This window comes from Etheostoma cragini, chromosome 12 (genome assembly GCF_013103735.1).
Source record: "Etheostoma cragini isolate CJK2018 chromosome 12, CSU_Ecrag_1.0, whole genome shotgun sequence".
Taxonomy (NCBI): domain Eukaryota; kingdom Metazoa; phylum Chordata; class Actinopteri; order Perciformes; family Percidae; genus Etheostoma; species Etheostoma cragini.
Genome location: NC_048418.1, coordinates 17,265,891 through 17,288,390, shown reverse-complemented (window position 1 = coordinate 17,288,390; position 22,500 = coordinate 17,265,891). Strand labels below are relative to the sequence as shown.

At 41.1% G+C, this 22,500-nt stretch overlaps 1 protein-coding gene across 3 annotated transcripts in view; it reads right to left on the bottom strand.

Moving 5' to 3' along the window:
• Nucleotides 1–2,011: 2,011 nt before the first annotated feature.
• The window catches only part of fgf12a (fibroblast growth factor 12a), a 36,888-nt gene continuing 16,399 nt past the window's right edge, over nt 2,012–22,500 (bottom strand). For all 3 annotated transcript variants that reach the window (XM_034887871.1, XM_034887869.1, XM_034887870.1), the window contains 4 exons: nt 20,389–20,499; nt 16,048–16,151; nt 4,111–4,309; nt 2,012–3,225 (listed from right to left, as the gene is read on the bottom strand). In XM_034887871.1, the coding sequence (XP_034743762.1) occupies nt 3,110–3,225; nt 4,111–4,309; nt 16,048–16,151; nt 20,389–20,499 (530 nt within the window). In that variant the 3' untranslated portion in view covers nt 2,012–3,109. The remainder of the gene's footprint in view (nt 3,226–4,110; nt 4,310–16,047; nt 16,152–20,388; nt 20,500–22,500) is intronic.

Here is a 22,500-nt window from a genome sequence, read left to right as displayed (position 1 = left end):
CCCCACCCCCACACTCTAACTTTGCTGTTACGCAAAAGAAGACAAGCCAAATCCTGAAAGCAGGGGAGCCATCATCTTTCTCCACTTCCTCCTCATTCTCCTTGCAGACGGCACAGAGGGTCTGTTTCCATGACAACGGGAGAATTAAGGGCAAAGGCGCGCCATCCCAAAATGACACATTGGAATTAGGGGCTAGTGAGAAGATAAATCACCCCCTTCGAATTAATAGATGAAGCAGATTATTCTCTGAATTTGAACCGCATAAAAAACCCAAGTTGATGGATTTACTTTGTCTGCTTCACTTGTAAAGTGACCAACAACACATTGAATCAATCACTGCGTATAGGTGAAAGGTTTTTGATAACATAGTTTTTATTCTTAAACAATCACTAACTTCATTCAGATTTGTATTATCAATGCATATTTTTTTATCTCACAATTCATAATGCATATATGAGCATGTTCCAGTGCAGTGAAATCATCTGCAAACATAAACATAATAAATAATACTTAATATCACATACAACCAACGTCTTTGCTCACCCTTTACATCAATAACCCCCCCCCCCCCCCCCCCCCCCCCCCCCCCCCCGAAAAGTGCTTTTCTTTTCTCACATCAGTTATTTTTACCTGCTTTATTTATTCATCCCTTTCTCAAATCCTCTCATTCTGCCGTCAACGGTTGACACAGAGTACATCCGATTTCATGCATTGCTTTAAGTCGACATGTATTCCATTTGCACCAATATAAACCTCTATAAAAAGATACTTCTATATGCTGGTCTTTCCTTTTGACTTTAAGTGTCACGTCTGATATACTGTATGTATCACCGTTACGCTGTAGGTGCTGTGGAAAATGAACTAATCTACCCTCAGCTCTCACGGGTAACTTACACCATTAACTCCGGCCCAATTACTACACCAGATCCATGATAATACAACACTGCAGTTTGCTCACTGCAACCGAATGTGTGCTATTTACTGTAAATACCATCAATTTAACATATGATTTCCAACCAGATACAGGAGAAATACTGATCAAAACGTTGCATAAAAAGGTTTTGGACATATTCTCCCCAAATTTAAGACAATCTCTCGCCTCAAAATTGAACCAAGCTTACATCGTCTCTTATTCATGCTATGTTCATGCTTCATCTCGGCTCCTGTAATCCCCTTTGCAACCTTCCTTACCTGGCTAGGAATAGCTGTACACTAACTTTCTTTAATTTTTTTTATTAAAAAAACAACACCATCGACTTCATCCCGATCTCCTTAAACACCACAGCGGTGGCCAAGCTTTGTGCAACGGGTGCTGGACAACGAGTGGCCAGTATTTTATGTCTGGCCCCATTCGCGGAACAATTGTAGGACTTCCTGAGTTAGTCAAACTAATTGGAGATTGGGAATGAGCTATTTAGCCTACACGGTGTATGCGGTGTACCAGTCAATTCACCTTGTTTAAACAGCCCTGTCAGCATGTTGATTTATGAAAGAGAAGATTTCCTCCACAATGCAGCAAATGGCTCATTTCATGGGTCACAAGACCAGGTTGAATGGAGACTGTATGAGTTTGGTGAGATACTCTCACCGGGATGAAGGGTCATCCTCCCCAGACCTAGCTAAATCCAGGCGAACTGGTTCCTCAATGAGACATTCTGCTTCCATTGTGATGAGAAAGTCTTAATGATTGTGTCCATATATTGAAAACATCGACAAGTCAGGTCAGCAGGTTATTAAACAGTCAGTCAGGCACCTTGTCCACCAGTGTTGAGAAATCTATAATGTTTTCACAATAGAAGTAACAGAAATAATCTTTAAAACTAGTCGACACATGTCCTCTGCTGGCCCTGCCCAAACATCTGTCATTCTTCTCCTGCTCAGAAAAGAACGGCAGAAGTATTTTGTCCATATAGTTTAAAGGCATGAATACTGTTATATGGTTATATCTTTTGCCTTGCTAAATGCAGAGAGAGGGGTCTGTGTTTCTTGAGGTGTATATGTGAAGTGGCCATTTCTTTTGGCCATGGCTCATAGTGCTGATGCTGGTTGGTTTGGAGAGAATACTATTCTTTGCCATTTGTGACAAGTTTGGACATCTTTTCACTTAATAAGCTAATATTCTTTGCAAATGTTAAATACTATGTTAAATGGATATCGGAACACTTTTACTTTGACACCAACTTTTACCTACTTGTACAACGTTCATTGTCAGTCTTCTCTAGTGACAAACGCACCAACCACAGGGATGCGTTGTCAGCTTGGCATCGCTATTGTTTAGAGACGTACTAGATGGTTTTCTGTTATATTGCTTGAATCAGTCTTGTCCCGTCATTGCAGAACAATATAGGGGACTTCATGTTGGAGTACTTGAAACAGCCCTATCTGTCTTTTTATTCACACTTACAGTACACACCTGAGTAAATTACATCCCACCCTAAGCACTCTGTTTCTTCTGTAGTACAACACGGAGAACTATCAAATACATTCAGTCTTACCTTCACAACAGAACAGGTAGTGGGACAGTGCTTGAGGATCTATGAGGATAACTATGAGCGAGAAATTGGAAAACCAATAACTAGTCCTAAAAACAAAAGAGAGCCAGTGACCGTGATATGAACTGTGATAAGATTCAACAGATTAGTAATGATGATGATGTTATAGTTATTACTGACAACAATAACACAAAGCATATGGGAGTGCAGTAGCATTTAGAAAAGATGTATTAAAGCTTGTTTTTCACAGCATAAATTGAAAATGATAGTTATTTGTCTTTGCGTGAAGAGAGACCACCATTCTTTTGTTAATCACAGCTTTTTCTCTTTTGCATAAAATGTTGGTCAAGTCCTGATTGAAAATGTTTTTTTTTTTTTCATCCATCTCTCCTCTGGTTTCATATTAATTCATCTAAAAGATTTTCACAGGCAAGAGTTCAGTTTTGTTTTCGTTGTCTTGGGTGTAGAGTAATGGCTCCTCATCGCCACAACGCCGCCTTTTTTTCAGAGGGGATGGTGGTGCGTAATTTAGGGTGGGGGCGATGAGTTTTCCTATGGCCTCTCCCCTTGAGTCAGGATGAGACCACTCCCCATGTTGGAAGCCCCTCCCCCCGCTGCTATGTGGAGTCCTGATTGACAGCTTTCCCTCCGTTCATGGTGGGGGTCCCTGAGCTCTTCCTGGAGCGGTGCTTGTCCTCTATCTCATGCATTGACGGCTCCCTGTACATACAAACTGTAGTGGAGATGTAAACAGAGGAAAGGAGAAGGAGGGAGAGGAGAGGACAGGGAAAAGAGTGGAGGAGCTCAGAAAGGGGACAATGGATAGCAGATTGAAGAGATGGATGTGCAGACAGAGACAAGGTCAGGTGTGAGGCTGGAGGGACAATTCTACCAGGCAGAGAATCAGGACTGTGTAAGCACTTTTTCATCAAATTGCCTGACAAGTTTTCATGATCTGTATCAAACACTGCTCTCACTAGAAACATGTTAGAGGTGATATTCATAAATACTCTCTTTTTGAGTCTGACCATCAATTATTTATAGTTAAAATCCCTGCCAACCCAAAAGCATAAATAGTTTTTTCTTTGCTAACTTTAGAGCAACTACTGTTCTACTAATTTTAAATACTGGAACTTAACAAGGCATTAAAACCTGCTTCCGATAGGTAATCCGTCACAGTAAATGGACAAAAGTGTCATTGCGAGATGATTCGTTTAGCAAACTCTCTTTCTTAAAATATATTTTAAACTAGGTCGTCATTTTTTTTTTTTTTTTTTATGAAAAAGGTTTTTAAATTCAAGAGTTAAACCATTATTTTCTTCACCCAAGTATTTTATCACGTATTTTCTTAATTGTTGGGGTTGGTTTGATAAAAACAATGCTTAACATAAGACATATTCCAAATGTCCTGGGCCTTAGAATGCATATGGTTTTTAAAATCATTGGAAGCAGTTTTCATACCACGTTGATATGTAAGGGGTGGGGAATCTGACATTTTTGGAATGTTTTCCAAAGTAATTAAAGTAAATGTGATGTACATTTATAACTACACAAAGGAACAAACCAAACATTAAAAAGGTCATTTCAATGCTGTTCCAAACAACAAGCTTTCTCATACCTTCGATGGGCCTGGGCACAAAGTGTGACGAGGGTTTAGTCTTTTTGACCCGGTTGCCCTTCATGACTTGTCCCTCCTTGGTGAGGCCAAGGAACCAGGCCCGGCCCGACTCCTGTTGCCGGTACACAGTGGACGAGTAGATCACGTAGTAGTTCTCGAAAACGGACTCCTTGAACTTGCACTCTGGTGTGAACATCTCCTGCAAGATAAGAGACTGAAGGATGTAGACACAGTATGTGCATGTGGGCTCCTGCATCTAAGAATGCAAACAGTATGTACTGTACATATGATTCAGTGCAAGCACACAACAAATACATTTTTGTATGCACATAAATATCACATGCAGACATAACCAGCAGGCACAGACGGATAATTTCATGAAGTCTGCGTCAGTTTCACTCTGCCAATATTGGCCCTCATCACTAGCATGTGGACATTGCCAAGGTCAGTAAACATTCTGTGTATACACAGAAACACAGAAACGCACACACACACATATCTTTGGAATCTAAGTAATGATTCATATTACAATAGTGGTGAACAGTGGAAGATTGTTATCTATCTCTGCTTAATTATCAAAGCAGCAGAGTTCCGGTCTGCATGAGCATGGAGTAACCAAGCTTACTTCATGCTCCCATCTACTATATAAATTCCGAGGACTTGGCTCCCTTTTTACAACCTTACGAATAAACACCAACAATCGTTAACCCCCTGACGATCGATCCCAACGAGAAGAAGGCCACAAGACCCAACAGAGACACTAAAAAGGATGAAACTGCCGCTGAAGTCGACACGACTGCTAGCCGCTCGGAGCACAGAGAAGCCCTTTCGTCCGACTTCAAATCTGCGTTTTCAACCCTTGAGTCGAAACTGGATACAATTCAGTCTAAAGTTGAAGACCAGGAAAGATAAGTTCTACTCCTCGAGTCCAATGCCACTGCAGTCAGTGAGAGAATTGGGGCCTTAAAGTCAAGCTGTTCAGTGCTAGCCAAAGGGGAGGCCAAGCTACAGGCAAAGGTTCTGGAACTGGAGGGACGGAGCAGAAGGCATAACATTAGTACCCTCGGCCTGCCTGAGTCTGTCGAGGGCTCCTCTCCCACAGACTTATTCGCCGGTCTCTTGTTGGAAGTTTTTGGTGAACAAGTTCTTACGTCAACACCAGAGTTAGATCCTGCCCATTGGGCCCTTACTTACAAGCGAGGTCCGGGCAAGAAACCCTGCTCGGTGGTCATCGGCTTCCACAGGTTCCAAACTCAAGACCTGGTGACACGCGAATCCCGCAAGATGAGGGGTAGACACCGGTATTGTGGCGACCCAGTTCACATCTTCGAGGATTACATCACTGATGTGTTAAACCAGCGGTCTGACTATTGAGACGTCATGAAAGAGCTCTACAACCTCTGTCTCAAACCTGCTCTACACTTCCCTGCTAAGCTGTTTGTCACACTTAAAAACAAAAGCAAGAAACGTCTTTTCTCCCCGCAGGAGGCTCAAAGGTTTGTGTCCTCATATCGCCGTCCACAACCTGACCTGTAGATTAAGCTTTTCAGACGGTCATAGCTGTGCCCCAGCCCAGGATGTAAACAGTGGCGCCTTGACCCCATGCTATTGTCTGATGAGAAGTTCACTAACTTCCTATAAGAACAGGTTTCTCACTTTATCACAGACAATGATACGGGCGATGTCAATGACTCTAGCCTATGGGATGCGCTAAAGGCGGTCATCAGGGGACATCCCATAGCCTATGTTTCCAGTAAAAGGAGAACGGAAGGCAGTAGACTTAAAAATATAGAACATGAGCTTTCTCTTCAAGAAGATTCCAATAAACATAACCCCACTGATGCCACCCTTGAAACAATTACCAACATAAAATATAAATATATAACGCCATCCTTTTCCAAAAGAGTTGGCTTGTTGCTTGCTAAAACACAACAAAGTTACTTTGACCTGGGTGACAAACCCCATAGACTCCTTGCAAGACAGCTGCGACACATACAGGTTACATGCGTCATTCATAAAATAAAAGACCCTCGAGGTCAAATCACAACACAACCAGATAAGATAAACAAAGCATTTGCTTCATTCTATAAGGACATGTACCAATTTAAAATAAAATCTGCTGATTCCCAGAAAATGAAACATTTTCTGAAGAACAGCCAACTTACCAAATTAGCAGCGGCTAAAGCGATAGATGCTGCTTAACCTTGGAAATCCAAACATTTCTTAATAATAAAGCCCCCGGCCCTGATTGGTTCACCATTGAACTCTATAAGAGATATTCATCTAATTTTGCCCCATTGCTACTGCGCATGTTCACTCATTCCAAGGAAACATTGGGGCTTCCTCCTTCACTGTTTAGTGCTAACCTTGCCCTGATCCTTAAACGACAAGGATCCTTTGGAAATGTCATGCTATCGTCCAATATCTCTCCTCCAGATGGAAACTAAAATACTCAGCAAAGTGTTGGCCAACAGACTCTATAAATACATAGCCAATTTGACACACCCCGACCAGTACAGCTTTGTCCCGGGTAGACGTATATACTTCAACCAACATCATCTTTTTAACATTATATACCAGAAACACAAGGAGGAGTCTGTGGTAATTGCATTAGACGTACATGCTGACTTCCTTGAAATATTTTGGTACAGACTTCATTAATTGGATAGAAATAATTTATGCACACCCTCAAGCCTCAATACTTACTAACAGTGACATCTACCAACACGTCCGTCCTCACAGGGGTGCCCGCCAGGGATGCTCGTGTTCTCCTTGTCTAGTCAACCTAGCCATTAAATCTCTAGCTAGTCAAATTAGATTGAGCCAGGAGATTAACCACAATTAAACTTCATGCTATAGAGAACAAGATATCCCTTTTTGCGGACAACATCACACTATTTCTGTCACACCCCAAAAACATCCATTCCAGCGTTATTGCAGCTTATCTACACCTTTTGGCAGTTTTTCTGGCTACAAGATCAATTGGGGAAGGAGCGAGCTAATGCCCATATCCAAGTTGATCGACCTTAGTTCCCTGTGCACTGCTTCATTCAAATAGTAAGAGACACATTCAAAACGTTGGGCATCTTTGTGACACTAGAGTATGGAAAACGTCTCAACACTAACTGGCAATCAAAAATACAACAACTGAACTGAAAATCCGATTTTGGAATACATTTCCCATCTCTATGGTCTGTCACATCAACGCCATAAAAATTGTGGTCCTTCCTAGATTCTTATACATTTTCTAGAGTATCCTTGTCTTTATTCCCAGCTATTACTTCAAAAATTTGGACTCTATCATATCCTCGTCTTTATATGGAACAGTACCAGAATATCCAAAAACCACCTGCCTAGTGTAGTGTAGAACAAAGGCAGGCTTGGGTTTACCAAACTTTAAGTTTTATTGCTGGGCTGCTAATCTGAACGCAATACTTCAGTGGCGTAAGTATTCGCCGACGGCCCACTTCAGATAGATGTACCCTCTTGGCTTCAGATCATGTGGTACCACCTCCCCCAGCACTCCTTATAAACCCAGCAAAAATATATCTTTTATAGAAAAATCCAATTATTCTCCGCTCCTTCAAAATTTGGAAACAAATTCAATCCTTTCTCAACTGGCCTTTTATATACATAGACAGTCCAATCTGTCACAGTCATGCTTTCTCCCCTGCTTTGATAGATCCAGCCTTTTCCACCTGGAAAGCCAAACATATTCTTGTCATACAGGACCTATACCTTGAAGGTAACCTAACGTTGTTTCAACATCTCCAACAGCCACATGACTTACCATCCAGACACATTTTCAGGTTCCTCCAGATTCTGCATTATATCGAGACTCTCACTAGCGTCTCTCCCAAATGTGATTAAATGTGAACCCCACCCTCACTCATCGGTTTTGTTTTTTTCCTAAATTTAGTCTTTTCTGGTTTATCATATTTGACTACCTATCAAAGGCCTTTCACAAAACTATTGCCTTTGACCCATCTGCCATCTTTGGTTCATTGGTGTCTAATCCCAGCTGTACAAACTATAAAGGGCAAGAAATGTCCCTATGCACTTTGTTGGCCAGGCTCATCATTTTGCAACAGTGGAAATCTGAGACAGCCCCCCCCCCCCCCCCCCCCCCCCCCCCCCCCCCCCCCCCCCCCCCCCCCTGTTTAGCAGTGGCTTAAAGAGTTAGGGAATGTACTACACATGCAAAGACTCCGCTATAAGCTGTCTGACTTAAAGAACTTTCCACAAAATAGGGCATCCTCTGTTGAAAAAGTGGTCGGAGGTGTATGAGTCAAATAAAGGCCAGGGCGACACCCCTTGCACATGAGTATGTAGCTTCTCTCTTTCCTTTTTCTCTGTTTGTTGACTGTCACTATTTCCTTTTTTTTCTCTGCTGGCGTTTTTATTCTTATTATTATTCTTAGTTATTTATTCATTTATTTTATTCTAAATGTTTTTTGTTTTATCTTCTGCTGGATGGGGGTTGGGGTAGCGGTAAACGTTCAGAAAACCCTGAGGGAAGACACTTTACCATTTACTTGTTACCCTGTATAACCAATGTTTAAACGATTCCTTCAATAAATATATATTTTTTTAAATGATCAACGCAGCAACTAAAGGAGAAATTCAAAAAGTAAAAAAACAAAACGTGATTTTTATGAAGCTAATGGTGCTACTGAACTTTTTAAACATGCAGGAAAATCGGTGTCTTTACTTTTTCAAGCTAAATCTATACTTATTAGGGTTGGGCAATATATTGATATCGTAATATGAGACTGAATGTCATCTTAGATTTTGGCTATTGTGTCATAGTTAATATCATTAGTCAATGTCATAGTTATCTGTCTCTGGTTTTAATGGCTGGATTGCAGTGATGTACCTTCTTTTTTTAACATTGCAGGCTATTCCCTCTTTTCTTTTATTTGCTTTTACCCATTTAGTTATTATATAAACAATGATTAATTATCTAAAATCTCATTGTGTAAATATCTTTTAAGCCCCAATTGTCAACCCTACAATATTGCCAAAATATTAATATTGAGTTATTTGGTCAACAATATATTAGATTCTTTTCCATATCACCCAGTTCTAAAACTTATTAAAGCGGGTGAGCTAATTAAGGTGTGCTGACAGGATGGTGTAAGGTCATCATTACTCATCTGAATGCTTCCTCGTGGCAAGAGGCTAAATAAAAAACTAACAGCAGTCAGTTTGAAGGGCGGGCAAGTCAGAGGTGTTAAAAAAAAAAAAAGAATTAAAAAAAGATAAGGTGGCGTGTGTGTGTGTGTGTGTGTGTGTGTGTGTGTGTGTGTGTGTGTGTGTGTGTGTGTGTGTGTGTGTGTGTGTGTGTGTGTGTGTGTGTGTGTGTGTGTGTGTGTGTGTGTGTGTGTGTGTGTGGGCGTGTGTGTGGGCGTGTGTGTGGGCGTGTGTGTGGGCGTGTGTGTGAGAGGGGGAATTTAGCATGTGCTGCTTTTCATAGAAAGAAAAACATTTTCAGTTATTACTTTCTTTTGTGGTAAAGGTACCTATGAAAATGGATTGAGTTGGATTATGTGTGATATGTTTAACACATAGATTTCTGAGGCCACGTGGGGGCTGTAGACAAAATATTGACATATTACCACTTTATAGAGTTAAGTTATTAGTTAGTTATGGCAAAGCTCCAGGTGGCCGCTAACTTTGTTCAGTGCTGGCCAGGTAGTGTACAGTTGGTCTGTCAGAGCTTTTTTGTTAAACAGCTGCCTTTTTACAACTGGAAACGGGGTTGAAGAGAACTTTGAGAGTGAATTAACACAGTTTTGGGCTAAAACTATAAAAATTTGTTGAAAGATGCTAATAAGCTAAGTGGAGTCAAGTGAAATGGAAATCAGGTGGCAATTCTGTGGGTTTTTCCCTGAAAGCAATTCCCATTATACATAATTTGACCAATGCCCACAGTGCCCTGCTATGCCATGAACTACTACAAAGAACTGCTACAAACTACAATTTTTCTATTTTTGTTATTGCCACTCTTCATTCTAACTTCAACCGGCCCGTCAGACACCGCCTACCAAGAGCCTGGGTCTGTCCGAGGTTTCTGCCTAAAAGGACGTTTTTCCTCGCCACTGTTGCACTGTTGCTTGCTCTGGAGGAGACTACTAGAACTGTTGGGTCCTTGTAAATTCTGGAGTGTGGTCTAGTCCTCCTATCTGTAAAGTGTCTCGAGAACTCTTGTTATGAATTAGTACTATAAATAAAATTGAATTCAATTCATGTAACAATAATGATCATTGCAGCTTTAAACTCCTTATCAAAATCAATGCTGTTAAGAGTATGCATGTCTGTATCTTTGCTCGCATGGCTCTACACTTTGGCTAATTGAGTCACACTGTGTGTGACCTCTCATTTATAAGACACAGCAGTGTATAGCAGGTTGTGCAAATGAATCTGGGAAGGTGAAGTTGGCTGTATGGAAACGTATAGCTGGTCCACAGGAGGCAGGACAAGCTCCTTATAGGGCTGGCGGCTGACTTTATCTGCGCCCGTGGACACAATGTCAAACAGCAGAGGTCTCTGTCGGTATTGGGGCACTGGGGGTCACATTGTGCCTGTCTGGCTGTGTGTGTGTGTTTATCTGGGAACATATGTGTTTGAGTGGGTAGGGGGCAGACAGTGATACAGTACACACCAGCAGGATTTGTCCCTTCATCGTTTTGGAGCCAAAATCAGGCCAAGCACACAAGCATGCATACAAAAAACCACCCACCCACACAAACACATCAGTGCGCTCTAATATCCTACCCTTCCCAATCAGTCACTTTGCTTTGCTGACACACAGTAGAATTCTCCTTCAGTTCATCCACAAGGACAACACTCTGTTACTGTCTATGAAAAGGCTAGGAGCAGTTTAGAAAGCACCCTGGCTGTGGCTCGGGAATGAAAGGGGAATGTAAGTGACTTTGAAGTCTTTGACAGAGCACCTTATTTGTGGATGACTAAGTCGAAAATATGAGGTGAAGCAACGGGTGAGAGTCTCTCGTGATTAATGGGATCTCCTTAATGGACATGTGTTAAGCAAAGAACCACACAGGGAAGGAAAAGCACACTGGCAAATGGCCACATGTGCACACATACTCAATGCGACATGCATGCTGTTGCACATTTAAAATGCACACCAACAGGTTTGCACTGTCGCTTCCTCTGCCAGGAATACATAATCAACCAAAGTTGTCACCGCGGGAAACAAGAATTAAAAAAATAAATAAATAAAAAGATGTGCTGCATTTCAGCGCTAACAAGCCGTGCTTATTGATTGTAAACTATTTACAAGGACTTTTATTTATATTCTGTGGGGAACTGAAGGAGAAAGGCAAACGATGTTTTAAACTGGTCCTGTGAGACGGTACACTTGCTATCATTAGCGAGCTAATGATGAACAAACCGAGGTCCACCTGAGACCCAGTGAACAACTGCAATAAAGTTAGGACAGAACGTAAATGCTTTACCACACAAAATTTGACATCAATTTTACCAAAGACTGCACGCTGAATTTATAACAACTTCTACTAGTTGAATCTCCTCCTCTACAAGCACCTCAGTGGTGGAAAGTAACTAATTACATTTACTCTCATGTACTGTACTTAATTAAAATGTTGAGGTACTTGTGTATTTCCATTTTATGCCACTTTTTAGGTTAGTTAGGCCTATACTTCTCTACATTTCAAAAGGTATATTGTATTGTACATTTTACTCCTCTACTTATTTGAGACATTTAGTTACTTCACAGATTCATATTAACAGTACAAAATACAATCAAATAAATTATGTATGAAGGTAAGACTGTATGAATCCCTTGGGGAAACTGACAAACTTCCTGGCATTATATATAAATATGTAGCTCCGTCTTTACCAGCTATAACAATAAAATATATTAATGCAGCAATAATAATTCAATGATACATTAATTCTGAAATGGGCCACTCTGCGTAATGAGTACTATACTATACATATTTTGAATGCATAACTTTACATTGTAGCAAAGTATTTCTTCACTGTGGTATTACTACTTTTACTTAAATAATCTGAGTACTTCTTCCACCACTGTGTGATGTAATTGGCGGGTGTGCTGAATGCACAGAGCAGAAATGCAAATTAGAAGTTAATGCAAGTCATAAAACACGAAAAAAAGACGGACAGGTGAAACAGGATGAGAAAAGAGAGGCCAACACCTTTTTTAGGGAAATCGTTAATTGTTTCCTAGACCTGCGCTACCAGATAATGCCGTACATTCCAACAGATACAAGCAAGGTGTTGGGAGCTTGTGGAAGGAGGGGTGTGGGTGCAGGAAGTGTAAAATGAAACAAAAAGAAAGCAAGATGTAATGGATATGAAATGGGGCTGGCAACAGAACTGGGATGAACGCGTCCTGCATCCAAATCAGACGACTGGCTCCATCTGAGCTCCCTGGCTCGGCATTAAGGAGCCCTGCTACAGCCGACAGGCGTCCTTTTGATTCTGGTAAAGATGCCGAAGATATGGGGGGGGGGGAATGACATTTAAATATGGGCCTGAGCCACTTGTGTATCTGAGAGATTTGGCCTCCGTGAGAATCCCAGGTCTGCCATGGAACTCCCAGGGAGCTCATTGTTATTCTGGGAGAGATTCAGGTCAGGCATTGTCTAGACTTTATTTTAACTGAAAACTTGTTCTCTATGTTTCTGTCCCTCTCTTGTTGCTCTCTTTCTCTTTGCCTACTCTGAAAGTCAATCACTTTCAAACAATGTCCTTTCCTGTTGTCCCTTTAACATCCTTCGGAAAAGAACATTATTGGTTAATGGCTCAAATCAAATCACAAACATACTAATGCTCCGATTGTCTAACATCCTGGTCCTCTTTACTTTCTTTACCTCGAGAGGGCACTTATTTATTACTAGTCATTAGTTAGCACTATCGACACGTGCATGCAACTTTATAATGTGCATGTACACTAGATTTACAGAAGATTAACCCCCCAAATTCTTATAATAATTAGTTGTTGAGGTCTTTTGTATATTGCATATTAATTGTTTTTGTATGTTTGAGTTTTCTGTGCAGCACTTTGGTAACTTTGTGTTTGTAAAATGGGCTATAGAAATGAAGTGGATTGGATTGGATTTTGTCAAGCTAATAGCCAAAAATGCCAAACAGTTATTAAACTGTTAAGGCTTTGGAAATGGGAAACACAGACTTTAAATTTAACGCTTCGAAATCCTCCTAACCATTTTTGTTTAAGACAGAAAAAGATCAAGATGTGTGAGTGCATTGTGTGCAGCTATTGACAGATATTCGTCTTATATGGATAGCACAGATAGAGAAGAGTGGTTACTGCTGTGCAGTAAACTAGGTCATATTGAGAAGTGTTATAAATAATGGAAGAGAGCTCTTTATTGTAGATGCTCAGCCCCCACGCACTTCATCGCAAAACACTCCACACAAGCATTATCACCCTGCTAACCCATGGCTGAATCATCTTCCAATCAGCAACTGCCTCAACCGTGAGCTCTGCACTCCAGGCAAGAAAAGCCAACCAGTCACCAGCCCCTACGTAACTTAAATGATCAACAGTGACGGCAAACGGACTGGCTAGATGCCTAAAAACCCAGATGAAAGACTAAGGCTTCTCAAAGTTGCAACACAACCGCCTCTCAGTCATCTCACACAGAAGACAAAGCTTGTCACATTCGCTCACTAACAAGATGCAGTGCAAAGCAGCAGGGAGAGAAGAAGAAAAACAAGGGAGTGTTAGACGGGTAGGAGGGTATCCCTCAGTAATGATCTCCTGGGGGGGCAGAGGGAGAGAGAGCCATGCATCTCGACTCTCAGATGTTGGGAAAACAAGACAACGACAAACAAGCAGTGTAAAAGTTTAGGTTGGAGAGGCAAACAAGTTCAATGGATGCCTTAAAGAGCTAATAAGTGGAGGGGGGGGGGGGGGGGGGGGGGGGGGGGGGGGGGGGGGGGGGGGGGGGGGGGGGGTGTAAAGGCTCCGGCAAATAATAGTAAAGGAAAATATGTAAGTTAGTATGAGAAGATGAAAGTGAAGGACCTATTTTGTAGCTGTGATTGCACCACAAGAGCTCTTATGAAAGTGTGAATAAAGAACAGAAATATGCCTCTTAAACATAATCTGTATTGCTAAATGGGAGTTAGAGAGAAACAAGCTATTCAAGCTTTGCATGTTAATTCAGCCTCTTTATGAGCACTCTGTGGCTCTTCAAGGCTTCTAAGCCTACCTGTGATCCAGCCCACCGCCCGCATTCGTGCATGCTAATTTCCCATGCTACACATCTGAGAATCTGAACTGCCTCCAAATGGCAAGAGAGTTCAATCACTGCATGGCTTCCATTAAAATGGCCTTTCTACTGTTACCGTAAAACATGTTTTGCCTTCTGACAAACATCCCCCTTATCCCTGTGATAGGTCAAAAATATGTTCCTCTGTTCAAAATTGTGATAACAAAGAAACATAGTCATGTTTATCGTGCTGGTGCAGTTTGACACTGAGGTCCTGAATGACTTGTAATTAACAATAATTATTTAATCTGATTTAAATGATTTCATCAAAGGTGTATGTGTCTCTTTGGAGTGGGGGGGCGGCTGTCTTGGCAGAAATAAACTTTAATGAGATGTAAATAGGTGGGTGGAGGGATATTATAAGCCTCATAGTAGGGCTGTGATTTGTGAACTTGTTCATGAGCCTTTAGTTATGAATGAATCTGTCTTCCAGGGTGAGTCATAAAAGGCCGGCGCATTTAATGTATGTCCTTCTCTGAACTTGGGAGTGCTTATTTGTGCTCAAGTTGTGCTGAGCGAGAATGCCCGCTTGGCTAAAATAATGGCTCTGAATTTACTAGACTAGTTCTTTTACATGCAGCATGCATACCCCATTTATCTCGTCTATTTCAAAATGTTCTCCTGGATCTTTCTTGCAGTAAATCGGCTCTCTTTTCAATAAATATAACTTGCGATATAGCAGACATTGGTTTCACTGTGTCCTTCAAGGATTTTATGAGTTTTTTGAAAAAAGGAAAAAGTTTGATGGGCATTTTTTGAATTCCAGTCATTCATCATCATAGCTGTCTGGCGATCAGACAGCTACCACAATGTCAAACCTCAGCAGAGGCTGTGTGGGTAATGCAGCCCAGCCCCCATCCTCTTGTGTTCTACTGGATTGGGAACCACGAGACTGGCGGTTGCATAACCATACCAACTAGGGATATCTTCCTGTCTCCATACCTACCTCTGCCTCCCCCATTTCCCACAAACATGCTCTAGAATCATGTCTTCATCCTTAATGCAACAGCTACATCTTCAGCTTTTCAGTTTTCTTCAGCTGACATCCGTGACTGGGTCCACCCCCGCCTGGGCATCAGCTACCCACACTTGCCTATTTGCTTCTCATATACTACACTGCAAATAAACTATCCATCTTCACAATATTTACTCCCCCACTGAGTACTGAAATTAGGTTTTTTTTTACAACCCAAAGGAGTTTTACGGTGTGGTGAGAACTGTTTTTTTTCCTCAATCAAGTGGACCTTTCAAGGACTTTTATAATCATGCAGTTTTTTTGGCTAATGTCAAAAAATTAAATGAAACAGAGCACTTCACAGTGCAATTTTTTTTATATTTCAGAGATTTAGGATATTAACAGGATTACCAAAATCTTTCAAAATGTGAATGCCTTTAATCCAAAAAATAAGTGTTTGCAGTTTAGAGTTTCTATTGCAGCTCAGTCTTTAGTGCGTTTTGCTGTCATTTACTTTTGCGGGTGCAGTTTTGTCTGCAGTCTACCAAGTTGTTGCTGCCGGTATCAATATGAGCTGCTCTGTTTCAATAAGGTGAAGCTGAAAACCTTCCAACCGTGGTGTTTTGTCGGGACCAAGCTTTGAACAGAAGTCTGGTGCGAGGGGCTGTATCTTACCGAGCTGTAGAGCATGCCCTCGCCATTCATGGCAATGTAGAAGCCACTCTTCACTCCCTGGATGGCCACCACTCTTAGACCCACAGGAATAAGATTAAACAGGGCTGCAGAACAGAAAGACAGAGGTTGGGAGGGAGGGGGACAGGCAGATACAAAGAGATAGAGACAAAAGAGAGGACAAAATAGGACAATTGAGTTTTTACTTTACTCTATTAGACAGACAGCTTCTGTCTCTATTGTTTGGCTACTTGTCAGCAGTCAAGTGAACAGGGCAGCACATGGACAATGGGGACACCGACGCACCTCATTATGACAGGAAAGCAGTAACATTAAATCAGAAAATGAAAGGTTTCCGGTACAAAAATGATTAAAAACTTACATTTTGAAACTATCATTCCTTTTCTTTTGTGGCCCAAAATTGTAGTTTCACTAGTTAACGACATAACTGGCTACAATAGTAATTTAACTACTTTAATCACTATGCAAATATGAATGTAGTCAAAATAGCAACAATGTACTCCAAAATATAGGTAAACTCCTAGTTTATTTAGACAACATGGCCTATTGGATAATTTGCTTGAAATTACACATGGAGGTAGCACATAATTATGCTCAATGAAAGTAGTTTCTTGTATGTAACTGCTGGTCAACCAGAAATAGTTGAAAGTTAAAGTTCAGACAAAAACACTTATATGTATATATGGTTTAATCATTTATTAGACCAGGAATGCTGATTGGTGCTCGGTAGTTTGTAACATCACCTTTTTCCAACTGAGCCCCCCCCCACACACACACACACTTTAAAGCAGTGGCACAAGCACTGATAAAAGTGCAGATACAAATCTCTTGTGTGAAATATCCCAAACTGATTACTTATTTTCAGGGCCTTTTAATGTAGAATTGCACCATGCAGATGACGCCACATTATAATTATATGATCATCGAAGAGACTTTAATGATCTTCTTATCTATGAAGGTAAGCTTTTAATTGAATCTGAGCCTGTGACTTTCATAGGCTTTGGTGTGATGGAGGTGTGAGGACACTGTGTTGTTGGATGATTGTTCTGCGGGTGGCGATGGGGACTATCAGATAAAGCTGGCAGGGGCGAGAGGAGACGTGCCAACAAGGGTCCGTCCTCCGAGCAGATTCAGTTTCACTCGATAAATATTGACGTGCCTGCCAATGGTTTTAACTCTGCCCTGAGGCCACTGGTACAGGTGATACACACTGGCCATCCCGGCAGCTATGCATGCCCTTGAGGGGCTGGATGCTCGGGGTACTCTGGCAGAATGTGAGTCCATTAGCAACTTAAATTTTGTTTTCTCAGCCTTCTCAATCTCTTTTCTGTCATAACAGTCACCTTAACCTCTGTCTGTTCCCTCGCTCTTGAATCCATTTGCCTTTCATGGCTGCTGTCTTTGTCGCTCCGATGACTGGCAATGTCTCTCAGAGCCACCGTCCACATTTCTGTCACGTATCACCAAAACCCAGGAATGTTCCACCCCAGAGCATCTATCAAAACCTACTCAGCAGTCGTACAGTACTTGCAATAGGGCCCTCAAAAGACTTACTGTAATAGCTTGGCTTGAAAAGTGCAAGTAAAAGAGGCATCAAATATGGCACACTAGTTCACTATTTTGCTATAATTATAATTTGCTGCCATCGGTTTCGTTTGCCGGCCAAAGGATTGCACAACTGACAGGAGCTGTCATTTAGCTACCTTCTACGTGTCCGACCTTTCTCTTTGCAGCTCCAGTGGTTGATGGATTCCATCCAAAAATACTGTTTGAGTACCATACTAAGGGCCATTCCTCTTCCTTAATAACTTGATTTCCATCTCTCGTGGAGAAAAGAGAGCAGCTGGGATAGTGTATTGAAAGTGTTAAGAGATTTCTAAGGATCTTCTATCCTCAAAGGGCCAGAAAAAATGGCTTCAACTACCTAATAAAGTTAAATACTTTGAAATGGCAAGTCTTCCGGTGGAGCAGGTACCGACCACAAGCGAATCCTGCAGGTAGACTAACGGAAGTGCATTTGGTGTGAGGAATACTGGCGCAGCAGGAAATAAGCCCTGCTGGAAAACTTTAGAGAAGACACTCAGCCAAACTGCATGTGCCAAGGGCATGTCTCCATGTCCAGAGAGAAGTGCAAATCCAAAGATGGGGGAGCTTGTACATACACTACAGGTGTGTCAGTCTACGCTCTTGTATACCTTCTTTGTTTGTGTCTTTTATATTTTGGTGACACCCCTTCATGCTAAAGCTCTCAAGTGCTCAAAATTAGAGACTGGGTCTTCAGCTAAAAGAAAGATTCTTGGTTCATCCCTTCCATCTACCAAGAGCATCAGAGGCAGATATGGCAGGTTTCTCATAGCTAGCAGTATATTTCTTGAGCTGCAGTGTGTGGAGGTAATTACCGCAGGCAATCAACTGATGACAATTAAATTAAAAACTGCTCAAATTTGGGGGTTAATTAATTGAATGGTGTTCCAAAGCCCTTGCAGTAAGTTAACTGTAGCTCTGCTTGCCTGTCACTCTTACCACTGAAGCAGTTTTACATACTGCAGTAATCTATTCTATTAGTGAAAATGTATTGATAAAGCAGAATTCCATTTTTTTTAATGCATTTCTCCAGCTAAATCTACTTGCTATTCAGTTGTGCCCTTCTCTCGCCACAGAAATATAGCAAACAATAAAAAAAATGGAATTGAAACACACTTGGGGCTCAGGTCGCACCTAGTATGCAGACGCTGTCATGCTCCTCAATCACATCGGTTTCACTCAACCTCCCCCAGAAAATAAATTACTGTATTCCATCTGCCGCTGCTGAAGATGCTGCAGGTCAGAGGGTGGTATTGGTTCAAGAGTGGGGGTAATCTATTATTCTGATAATCCAGCCGGGCAATCAATAGTTCAGCGCAAGACCTGAATACCAAGTCTTTTTTTCTTGATTCTTTCGGTCTCCTCCTTGTTTACTCAAAACATGTCACATTCCTCTCGCTGCATCTCCTGCTCTCTTTTTTGTGTCTTCCTTCGGACCGTCTCTGAACCGGAGGCATCTCATATAGAGAATTATTTATTGGGTACATACGGAGAAGGTAGTATTTTTAGTTTCCTCTGGCTGAATTATTCACTGCATTCCTCCGTCCATGGGCCAGCAGCACTGCTTAACAAGATTACCTAAAGGTGGGGAAACCCTCTCATACAACAAACACCTTGACAGCCAAAACCTTCACAACACTATGGAGGCTCTAAAAAAGTGTTAAAGGTGCACAGAGGAAATGCATTACAGCATTTTAGTTTTTTGTGCACAGTAATCCTTTTTGTTCCAAAGACCCTTTCTATACACCATACGTACTGAAGATTTATCTCCTTTAAAACGATGAGTGACGGGCAGAGGCCGTTCTTTTCGCCGCATAACTGCTACCGTCGAGCAGCTTTGGCTCTGGCTTCCTTTTTAAGATTGGCAGGATGTTTGAGAGAATAAGGGTCATTATTGCTTTCCTTTGTGGCTTCACTCCAATTCACTCCAGATTGGGAGTGTTGTCATTATCACTTTGACAATTGACCATTCTCCGCTGAGAGGTATCTCTTTCTTGATCCTTTGCTTCCCATAGGAAACAGTTACAAAAGCCTATATGTTTTATAAAGAAGACTCTCTACATAATCTGCTGGTTTTCCATTTGGCTGTTCCTGTGAGAGCGGAAGGGGGCGTGATAGCTTCAGGGGCCTATTCCCTAGAGACTATTTATTCACTGGTAGTCCACTATGGATAGTCAATTGCTGGTGAAATATAGCAAAGAAGTGGCATAGGGATGGATTTTTGTGACTAGAAGTGAAGCTGTGGGGATACAATAGTTTCAGGCAGCGGGTTTTTCCAGGAAGGAATTTCTGCTGTGATAATCGCACACGCTTCATTTTAAACAATCTGGCATTTAACAATCATGCAGTGTACCCAGTATAAATGGTTTGTATTTGAATATTCTCGATAACTTGATAATTCGATAATAATTCATAAACCCTTTGCGTAGTTTTTGACACATTTTATCTCATGCATATACTATTACATAACCAGATGCAGAAAAGAGGGCTTTTCCCTTGTTTGGTGAATATTTTCCTTTTTGAAAGCTGGTAATCCAATTAAACCAAGGCATTTGATAAAAAATTGAAGTGCTTTAGGCTAGCATTGTTTATGCAAGAATTCAAAATGATAAAAGCACAGCTTATAAAATGTGGTTATATAATATATAACCACATTTTATAAGCTGTGCTTATAAAAGTGACTCATTGCGATCTAATGTTTTATGCTGGAAGCTATAGTTTCCATTACGCTCCACTCACTGTTGTCGCTGTTCTCATCCTTGCTGCCGTCGATGGTTCCATCCGGCTGCATCTGGAGGTAGAAGCCCTGCTGGCTGAACAGCCGTGTCACGATGCCTTTCAGCTGCGGCTCTGAAACACGCACACACACACACACATACACACACACATATACATATACACACGCGTACACAAAAACCATCGGACAAGCAGCAGCCCCATCCCCACCAAGAATATGTCAGAACAGCATTCTTAGAATTGTGAATCTCGCAGCTCTTCATGTCAAGCAGTTTAAAATGTTTCACAAACCCGTTTCAAAGACATAAAATGTACAGTGTTTAATTAATTAAAGACAAGTTGGCAGTGGAGGTTGGAGAGTAACAGACGAACAATTACAGACCTTCAATTGCTTAAAGCATTTCAAAATATTCACTGGTGAGACTGTTCTTTCTTTTTATGTCAGATTAAAGTCCTAAAGAATGAATTGATTTACATACTTCAAATCCAAAATGAATTTAATTACTTCATGAAGTGAATCTATTTAAATATATTAAATAGTCAATTTATAGTTAACCTTTTTTTTTTAACATATTGTTCATTTGGCACAATCAAGCCTCCGGATTGCCTGCTAAAAAAAATTAAACTTACAGCACTAGAAACACCTCAGCCCTTAATTTAACTCTAACAGCTGTTGGATATCAACACAACTATGATGGACAGTTTGTAATGAGTTATCTGTGGTACCACATAATCCCCAACATGGCTAATTGATGGAAAGGCCTTTACAATGGCAGTGCCATGACAGAAAATCAATGAGAATGCTCTTACTTTCTCTTAATATCACTGTATCTAGTACAGAAAAAAATTGATTTTTGCATAATTTGAAAACCCTTTTAAAGTCCCTTTTGTAATGTACACTGACATGCCGATGGTTTCTTTATTTGGTATGAAGCAACTGTGCACTTTTGACTTGATTCCACTGATATTCGAGTTTTGCAGGCAATAGGTTCACCAAAAATGATTCCAGCGAGTTTTCTAAACCTAAAGGAAACTGATCTAATGTTTCTAAGAGTTTCTTTTCCACCAGTGCAATAACCCTGAAACCACCTCTAACTTTGAGGCTATGACATCTGGGAACTTGCCAGGGTGCTGCTTGATGCTCACACTTCAGGGGAGCAGGTGAGGATTAGCTCATGGAAGAGAGACTCTCGGCCTCAAACGATGCCAGGAAAAAAGCAGGTCTGAGGAAAAGTGCATGCGAGGACTCTGCAGTCTGTCTAATGTCCTGCAGCTCTTTTAATTTTGTGCAAAAGCAGTTGTCAGAGTCGGATGACTCCATTAGCATATACAAGACTTGGGTTGTGGCTTTTGCCATAGAAACGCTGGAGAGGTAAAGTTTGTTCTCCAGACAGAGATAGAAAGTATATATTTGTAACTAATGTGTTTATATTTTTAGCTAAGGTTTACTGTGAATAATGAAACAGCACAGCTGAACCGTAATGTGTTTTGTTTTTACAATGGCAGAGATTTTGAGACAAGCTCCATTAAAATCTGACATCAACTCAGATGCTGGATGTTATTCTGTCTATTCTCAGCCCGACAAAAGAAACAAATTACACATTTTGTCACAAGTGAATTGGTGCTCAGTTTCACATGTGTGGCTAAATACACATTCAGAAACTGAAAATGCTTGCTTTGCAGGGCTCACAACATGTTCTGATAAATGATGTATGTGATTGCAATACAAGAATATGAGTGAGTGTGACTGTCCTCCCAACCTCATAACAAGACCTCGAGGTCATGCAATTCAGTGCATTCAAGTCGGGTACATAATGAGTTTGCAACACGACACATTTTCAAACTTGTTATCCGGAGAGAAAAAAAATATCTACATCTGTCTTTTAACAGTACCAGCAGATGTTAACTTTTTACAAGAAAGCTGTTCACTGCATTTAATTAGTGGTTCATATGACCTCTTTTATTTTACAGCAAACAAGTGTGTGGAGAAGAAAGCCCCAACTAGAGTGGGTTCACCTCAACTGTACATCATCCTGACCATCAGTCCCCAACTCACCTACCCCTGGGGCCATCAATACCTGGGACAGGCCCTTCATTTGTGTGTGTGTGTGTGTG